Source organism: Suricata suricatta, chromosome 13 (genome assembly GCF_006229205.1).
Source record: "Suricata suricatta isolate VVHF042 chromosome 13, meerkat_22Aug2017_6uvM2_HiC, whole genome shotgun sequence".
NCBI classification, from domain to species: domain Eukaryota; kingdom Metazoa; phylum Chordata; class Mammalia; order Carnivora; family Herpestidae; genus Suricata; species Suricata suricatta.
In genome coordinates, this window is record NC_043712.1 from 619427 (window position 1) to 628199 (window position 8773).

General features: G+C 64.3%; 1 protein-coding gene across 1 annotated transcript in view; it reads right to left on the reverse strand.

Annotated features, from left to right (window-relative positions):
- The window catches only part of NELFB (negative elongation factor complex member B), a 9595-nt gene extending 828 nt beyond the window's left edge, over positions 1-8767 (reverse strand). Inside the window, exons 1-13 of the mRNA XM_029920393.1 lie at positions 8611-8767; positions 8135-8298; positions 7813-7912; positions 7167-7397; positions 4870-5055; positions 4235-4347; positions 3630-3732; positions 3318-3413; positions 2950-3092; positions 2752-2858; positions 503-644; positions 260-368; positions 33-180 (exon numbers count right to left, since the gene is read on the reverse strand). Of these exons, the coding sequence (XP_029776253.1) occupies positions 34-180; positions 260-368; positions 503-644; positions 2752-2858; positions 2950-3092; positions 3318-3413; positions 3630-3732; positions 4235-4347; positions 4870-5055; positions 7167-7397; positions 7813-7912; positions 8135-8298; positions 8611-8712 (1743 nt within the window). The 5' untranslated portion in view covers positions 8713-8767 and the 3' untranslated portion in view covers position 33. The remainder of the gene's footprint in view (positions 1-32; positions 181-259; positions 369-502; positions 645-2751; positions 2859-2949; positions 3093-3317; positions 3414-3629; positions 3733-4234; positions 4348-4869; positions 5056-7166; positions 7398-7812; positions 7913-8134; positions 8299-8610) is intronic.
- Positions 8768-8773: the final 6 nt, after the last annotated feature.

The window sequence follows — 8773 nt, forward strand, 5'->3', positions numbered from 1 at the left end:
GCACCCCACCGGGGGCCCGGCCCAGGCGGAGCCTCAGAGCCCGGCCGGGGCGGACACGGCGGGGAGCGGCAGGTCCAGGGCCGGAGTCTCTGCGGCCTGGGCCGGGCTGGCCTTCCGCTGCTCCAGCTGCTCCAGCCGCTCGCCAAGCTGAGAGTACAGCTCCTTCACCGCCTCTCCGCTCTGTGGGGGAAAGTGCGGGGCTCCAGGCAGGCCGCTCGGGAGAGGGCGGGGCAGTGCGGGCCGAGGGCGGGGCACCCACCTGGCCCGTGGGCTCCAGCGCCTTCCGCAGGGCGTCCAGCCTGGACGGGGCCACCCGGTGGTGCAGGTGAATGAGGAGCCGAAGCATGTGTCGCTGCACATTCTCCTTCCTGGAAGAGGCCACGGCAGCGCTGTGGGCGACCCGGACTGCCACCCGCCACGCCGCCCCCCCCCCCCCGCCCCGCCTGCCCGGGGGTGCCACGGTGCGCTCCAAGCCCTGGATGGTTTAGGCGGAGGGTGGCACCTGGGTGAGGCCGTGAGGAGGAAGCCGTCGAAGAGGCTCCTGCAGAAGTCCTCCAGGGCAAACTCATCGGCCAGCAGCGCCAAGTTCCCCATGAGCAGGTGCAGGAAGATGTCCCCAAACGCCAGATCACCGAAGGTCTCCACTGAAACACAGGGGGGTCAGCTCTGCTAGGCCCGCCGTCCCTGCCCCTGGCTGGGTGAACAGGGGGGAGGCTGCAGGGCAGCAAGGAGGAAGGGGCGGGGGCGGCCGGGTGCCTGCACCGCGGCACTAAGGCAGGGCTACCGGCTGAGGGTCAGGGTGGGGAGCGCGGGGGAGCCGTCACCCGTGGGTCTGCCCCAAGGCCGAGGGACTCTGCATTAAGCGGACTCGAGGAGGGAGAGAAACTGAACAGACCAGGAACAGGACACAGGACAAGTGCCTCAGCACTGGCCCCGTGACTCCCACCAGGCTGCCGTCTCCACGGCTCCAGGACACGACAAAAGGATGCGTTTGTATTTTTTGAAGCCAGACTCCAAAAACTGAAAGAACAAGCAAAGGGAACTACAACGTATGTCACTGAACCAGAGACATAGCATAGCGCGCAGCGAACAAGGCCAGCGACCCACTGGAGGGCAGCAGGTCCCAGGTGGAACACGCACGGGGACACGAGTGTCACGGGGCCGCTAGAGAGTGCCGACAGTGCTATCTGAGCCCACGGCGCTGCTGAACGTGGGGGTGGGGGTAGCAGGGCACCATCGGAGGCGTGGGCTGGGTTCCTGCCGCAGGTGACCAGAGTCCCCGCTGAGCTCATGGCCGGGGGCAGGTGGCAGGACACTCAGGGAAGGGCACAGCCGCCACCCCAGGGAACACCGCTGGCAAAGTTCCTAATAGGAAACAAACACCCTGGTTCCAACCGATCCTGCGGAACCCTCCAGACGGGGAGGCGCGTGAAAGGCAGCAAGGGGACAGGAGAGTAGAGGGGAGACGCTGAGTTGAATCTCGACTTGAACAAACCAGCCATCTAAAAATGTCATGTGACAACAAGAGACCCGTGGCCCCTGCCGGGACTTGGACCAAGACGGAGCCGCAGCACGGTTCTCGAGTAGAGACGCCTGTCAAGTCCCCGCGGGCTTCCGTCGAGGCCACTGCCACCACGCGCGCAGGCGAGGGGCACTGGGCCTCGCCACGCTGTGCTCCGTACTTAAGTCATCAGCCCCCCACCCCCGAGAAAAAGCTAAAAAGTGAACAGAAAGGCATTTTTAGAACTGACCTCTGCCCTTCCTAGCACCACCCATGACGGGGAACAAGCGCACCCCTCCTGAACACCAGGGGGTCCGCGTCCCACGTGGCAAAATGCCCAAGGACAGGAGGCGGCCCGCATGATGCAGCCGGCCCAACGGCATCACGGGGAGGCGGGAGGCAGGGGCCAGGCTCAGAGGGGCCGGAAGGGTGCGCTCCAAGACGCAGTTGGAGCCAGGGCTCGGCGGCCCCTGGGAGCTGGAGGATGCCGGGAGACGCGTCCAGAAGGAGCCAGTCCCGCGCACAGCGTGCCTGCAGCGCCGGACACTCACTTCGCCCTTCTGGCTTCCGGAGCGAGAAGAAAGTAAGTTCCTGGTGTCCATGCAGGGGGAAACTAGATACAAATGAAGACCCACAGACAACTTCCTTTCTAAAGGCGACACGGAACATGTAACACGTGCACCACCTAACACGCCAGTGACCGAGACACGCACTTGGCAAGGAACGTGCAAGACCTTCACGAGGCAGCCTCAATGACCCAGACGAGACGGGAGCCGGCAGCGGCCTCCGGGCCAGTGCGAGCAGGCACGGCCGGGTGCTCCGAGTACCCTTCTCCTTGCCTCCCCTGCTGCGTGCTCTGGAGGGAGCCACTCAGGCCCCTTGCTCTTCTTCCTACTGTGAAGCAGCCGCTCACCGGCCCCACACAGCCAGGCGGTCTGGGTGGGCTCTCTCACCCCTCGTCGGACTTGAGGGGCCCCCTTCCCCCGAGTTAGGACCCAGTTATGGAAGCTCTTCCACCACAGTGAAAAGGAAGCTTTCACAAACGGGGACAATGGCGAAGGTCTGTGAAACTGCCAACCCCCCTGCCCCCACCCCTGCACCAAAACAACCTCAAGAAGACAGAGCAGTGAGCCAGCCAGCCAGCGGCCCTCCGGCACGGAACCTGGGCAGGACCCGCGGGGCCTGGTGAGGGCGAGCACGCGCACAGTCACCCGGCCCCGGCACGCACGGGCACGCGCCCGCACACTCACCCAGCCCCGGCAGCAGGCGCAGGAGCGCGTTCTTGTTCCTCTGCTTGGTGACGTGCAGCACGTAGTACAGCCCCACCTCGCAGGCCATGCGGTGCTCCTGCAGGAACCTGTGCCCCCCAGGACAGGTCACCCCTGGGCGGCGCCCTCCGCTCGGCCTCCACGGGCGCACCCCCGCCGCCCGTGCCCCCGAGCCCGTACTTGGTGAAGCTCTCCGGGAGCGTGTTCGGATACGTGACCGCGGCCTTCTCCTCCGCTGGCAGCTTCTGGTCCACGTTGAAGGTGTGGTCGTCGACCACGAAGGCCATGAGCATGGGCAGGAACCTGGTGATGAGCTCCACCTCCTACCCAGACGAAGGCCCAGGAGCAGTGGGGCACAGCCCCGCCTCTGCCCTGCATGGACCCTGCCCCGCGCCCACCTACCTCGCATCCATCTTTCCCGTTTCCAGGCATCAGCCTGCGGGCCTGTCCCTCCTTCCGCCTCCCGAGACCCCCGCCTCGCTGACCTTCCTTGGCCCCACAGACCCTCTCGAGGAGGCCGTGAAAACTATCCCACCTGGTCCCCTTACCATCTTGGGCTCCTTGAAGACCTGGCTGTCAATCATGTCCCACGCCCCCTGGCCCAGCGCCAGCAGCCTGAGCAGCAGCAGGAGATCGGGACTGTCCTGCGGGAAAACCAAGCCCTCGGCGCGTGCTCCCCCAAGGCTCCCTCCCCGCTGAAATCGCCCGCTGCCCAGCAGGGCCCTCGTGCCGCGGCCAAACACGTCGGCTTTGCTCACAGCCCCCACGCACCCGCCACCACCAGGAACGCTCTCACGGGGCCGCCACCGACCAGCCACACATCCACCCGGAGGCAGCATGCGCCCGTCCACTACACCCACCCTGGGCAGGGTCTCCTGGCCGACCAGCTCCTGCAGGTGCCTGACGGTGCTCAGCGACAGGGTGTTGATGGCAAAGGGGTCACACAGGATCATGGACAAGTCCCTGTGAGGACGAGCACGCTGCGTCAACGCGGTGCAGCCACGGGCGGGCTGCGCTGGCCTCTGTCCCGGGAGCACGGCCGCTCCACACAGAACGAGCCCTCCTGCCCCCGTCCCCCCGCCCTTTGCCCGAACAGAAACTTGCTGTTCATAACCTATCCTTCACTTACTCAAAACACTGAAGGGTTTTAAGAGTTTTTTTCTTTTAAATCAGGCCCCCGTTTTGGCTCTGAGGACCTGGTCCTGAGGCTACAAGCTCGCCAGGGCCCCCCAGAGATAGTCAGAGAGAAGGAGCCGCGCGAGAGAGGGCGCGCGACGGAGCCGGCGTGCCAGCGCAGCGGCCCCGGGACGGTGCCGACCACCCGCCCGCCGGGTCTCAGCCGTGCGCCTGCGTGCCAGGCAGCTCTAAAACACATGGGACTAAGCCGCGGACCCGGGCTGCTCATCCGGATGCCTGTGGACGGGGCCCCGGGGGCTGGGGGCTCCGGCAGGAGGCCGACCCTTACCCCAGGACCTGCTCCTGCCCCTTCTTCACCCCATCAAGAAATCCCTGCAGCTCGCGGGCCCTCTTGCTGTCCACGAACCGCTCGCGAATGCAGGCGTCCAGGCACCAGGTAAACTGCGAGGAGGAAGCACAGCCAGGACGTGGTCAGAGACCGTGGCCACCGCTCAGGTGCAGCCACCACCCCAAGCCCCACGGGGTCCGGGCCCAGGACACTGCAGAGGCCCCACATACGAAGCGGGCCAGGCGGTGCCCAGAGCAGGCAGTGTGGGTGCTCTGTTCTCAAGGGGCCTCTCTGACAGCCCCCACTGCGGGGGTGGGGGCCGCTGTCTCAGACCCCGCCGCCGCACAGCCCCCCAGATGTGACGCTACCTCAGGCCACACGCATCTGTGCAGGAGACGACAGTGGCACAGAAAGCCCCATTCTTGGAGCACACAAGCAGCCCCTCCGGGCTCTGGTGCAGGGGAGGGACAGCGGCCCAGGAAAGACCAGAGGAGGAAACAGCAGGTGAATACGGGAGACACGGGGCAGCTGGCTCTGACTCAGGTGCCACGAAGCCTGGGTGGCGGGGATGGTACAGGGGCTGGCACGCAGCCGGCGGTGGGGGGGAGCGGGGGGTGGGCAGGGGGGGCCAGCACCTTGTGGCAGGGGTCCACAGAGCAGATGTCCCCGACGTCCAGCTCATGCAGGGACATGAGCAGCTCGGCCCGCAGCGTGCAGTAGTGCACATTGCGGGTCCGCAGGAAGAGGGTCCGCAGGAACTGCAGCACCATGTCATACAGCTTCACGTTCTTCCCCACCATCTGCGTCAGCTTCTGCACCACCTGGGGGAGGAGACCCGCGCCTCGGCGTCACGACAGCCCCAGTGGCAGCACCGCCCTAACCCGACACTCCTCCTTTCTATGTGCTCAGTACCCAGAGTCTCCTCTGTCACAAGACGCCAGCTCTGTGTCGGGCGGTGGCAACCGTGGTTTGTAAGGAAAGGAACCCCACATCAGATCCCACAGACTCTGAAAGGCCATCGGCCTGGGCCTCCAGCTTCTGGAGCTGCCCATCAGCTGGCACAGGAGACGAGGGCCCGGATGAGGGCTGCTGGCCACTGTGGCCCTGCCGGGGCTGCGGTGCCGCCTGTGTTTCCCATGTCCAGCACCTGCACTCCTTCCTCGGCAGGGACCGCCGCCTCTGCTGCCCAAACCCCACGCACGAAGTCTCTGGCCACCTCTGCCAACAGGCCAGACACGGCTCACTACGTGACCGTGAACAGGAGCCGGGCCTCTAGCTCTGATGGTGTGATGCAGAGAGGACCACCTGAGGTAACAGACGCCACGGGGCCTCAACAGCCACTAGGCTGGACACGGTGAGCGCAGGGGTGAGCAGAAACAGAAGCAGTGAGTGCCGGCCAGGCACCCTCGAGGGCCCCGGCAAGGCCTCTTCAGCAGGCTTCAGGGGCCTGAAGCGCAGAGCGGACCTGGAGCACAACCCACATCTCAGCCCAGGGGCAGCTCCGGTGTGAACCAGAGCTGGCGTGTGCCTGCCCGGGGCACAGCCCAGCCCAGCCCAGCCCCACCTTGCGGCAAACAGGAGGCAGCGAAGCACAGGCTGCTGGCTCACAGGCTGGCTGGGCACAGAGCCATGGCCCTAGTGGCCAACCCACACCCCGAGGACCGAGGACCATGGGCGTTACACACACCTGCTACAGCCTCCTCGCCTTGCAGCGGTGAAGGCCACACAGGCGGGAGGGGCACGTGAAGAGCAGCAAGAGGCCACAGGCAGGAAGTAGCACCACTGGCCAGGTTTGGGGAGAAAGCATTAGGTCAGGTCCCACTTCACACTGAACACACAACCCCAGGGGAGAAAGCTGGGCAGAGAAGCCACGAGACACCCCCGCGCTGCTCCGTCAGATCCGGGGCCGCATTACCTCCCTCCTCTGTCAAGCCACCACGCTGGAGCAGGCCAGGCAATTTCAACGGCACCCCCCCGCCCCCCACACCAGGAAAAGCCGAGTCTCCATGGTGGCCTCCAGTCCCGCCGAGCTCACCACCCCACTCACCCGCTTGCTCCTGGCTCCGCCACATCAGCCTGGGAAGGCAGAGCCTGCGCCCACACCCCAACCTGGCTCTTCTTCCTCACTCCCAGACCCCAACCTGCCCTGCGACCTCGCGTCCCCACGGCCCTTGCCCACCCCATGAGCTCCGGGCGCCAGCACACGACATTTACTGTGGTGCATCTGCTCCGTTACAGACTGCAAGTGCCCCTGGCAAACAGCCTGACCTCCAGAGTCAGCGAGGGGTGCAGGCACCTATGGCAGGAAATCAGAACTCAAGCTACGTTTGCCAAAGTGATGAGCCAATCAAACATAGAAAGAAAAGAGGGGCACCTGGCTGGCTCGGTTGGAATAGCACGAGACTCCTGAGCTTAGAGTTGTGTGCTTGAGCCCCACGTTGGGTTCAGAGATGACTTAAAAATAAAATCTTTTGAAGAAAATAAAATAAGATCAAATAAAATCTTTAGGGGTACCTGGGTGGCTCAGTTGACTGAGCACCCAACTTTAACTCAGGTCACAATCTCACTGTTTGTGGGTTCAAGCCCTGCGTCAGGCTCTGTGCTGACAGCTCAGAGGCTTGAACCTGCTTCAGCTTCACAGTCTGACTCCCCCTCTCCCGCCCCTCCTCCACTCACGCTGTCTCCCTCTCTAAACAAATTAAAAATATTAAAAATGTTTTTAAAAAAGGAGAAAAACAAAATTTCCCAGAGCCAAAAGACAACACGATGAACTTAACCAGAAGGCCTGCCAACTCCGAGCACCAAGGACATCGAACCTGAGAGATCCATGTTAGCCCACCCCCAGCCAGACAAGCCCGCCCCTCCCAGAGGCAGAACAACGAAAACCCACGCTGCGGCGGGGCACACGGGGGTCCGGGCGCCCCTGCCTCACCTCGCCCTGGCGCCTGGTCTTCGGGGAAGGACTGAAGAAGTTGTGCAGGACAGAGAGCTCGGTGCTGAAAAGCGCGCTCTCCTTCTCTAGGATGTACTGCTTCAGCAGCGGGGACACCTCGTCCCCGAACAGCGCCTGGTTGTCCTGCCAGATCTGCCGCTTCACCTCCACGGCGCAGGCGCGGTACAGCTCCTTGTCAGCCATCACCAGCTTCAGCTTCTTCTCCGGGACCTACAGGACCATAGAGGCCACCAGTGAGCGGCGCCTGTGCCCCAGGGATCCCCCTCAAGATAGGTCAGGAGGCCTCAGCTCCCCCAGCTGAAACCACTGCAACCCCACCAACGGGGGTGCCTGTGACTGGACCCGAGGCCCGGCAGATATAAGCCCCAGGCTGAATACAAACAACTCTGGCCAAGTCGCCACGGGTCCCGCAACCCAACTCACACACCAGGCGTCAGTGTCCGTGTGGCTTGTCAGGGAAAATCCAGCATGGAGAACACGCCCCAGGGCTGCTCGCGGTTTGGGCAGGCAGCTCAGGAGAGCTCCCCAGAGCTAAGGTGCCAGCCTGACGAAGCGCATGCTCGATGTCCCCAAGTAAGGACAGCACCTAGAAATGGCCCTGAGCATGGGGGCCCACGGGTTTTACCTTGGGCAGATGTTTCATGACACACATCACTACTGGCTGCAGGGACGGCATCTTCACCAGAGAAAAGCTCTTTTCCAGAAGATCTTCCAGTTTCTTGTACCTGGAAAGACTCATGTGACTAAGGGAGCAGCACAGGACCAAGTCCGGAGCAGCTGCCCACTTGTCGCCAGAGGACAGATAAGGGGGATGGGTCTCCGCGGTGGAGCACGCCAGTAAAGGCCCCCCTTTCCAGGAGGGGTGTGTAGCCAACGGAACGCTAACTGCTGCGGGGTCCCCGGTACAAGGCTGGGAACGGGGCTGCACCAGGCGCCCGCCCACCTACCTTTCCTCAGCCTTCCCTTCGGAGGCAATGGCGGACACGCGCTCCAGCAGCTTGTCCCGAAGCTCATCAAACACGGACTGGTGGAACTCGAGCCGAGGTGTCCCATGCAGGTCCAAGAAAGGCAAGGCCGACTGCAGGGAGGGCAGCAGCACGCCATTCTCTGTCTAAGGAAACAGGCCCAGGGAGGGGCTCGATTTTGCTTACTGGGGCTGGGGGCGCGGGGAGGCGACAACAGAAACCTCGGTCGCTGCCACGCCTAGCCAGCACCCCAGATGCCCTGAGTACCCAAGAAGGTTCCTCCCGGCAGCCCTGGTTATAACTGCAAACCCTGGAACCCAACCAGAGGTCCGTCGGCGGAACCAGCTCAGGGCACCCGCTCTCTCCATCCGTGGAACGGACATCTGCCCACTTCCCACGCGCCCCCGCGCCTCCGGCAGGACTCGTGCCGGGACGCCGGCCTCCCCGCCAGGGCCCACCTGGAACTGCTCGATGGCCTTGAGCGGCTCCGTGCAGTTCGTCAGCGTCTCCTTCAGGTCTTCGCCGTTGGCCACGCCCAGGTCCTGCAGCCCCGCGAACATTGCCGAGGCCCCGGCGCCCGCCCGGCTCGGCGCCCCATCCCCGCCGCGCTCCCCCGGCGCC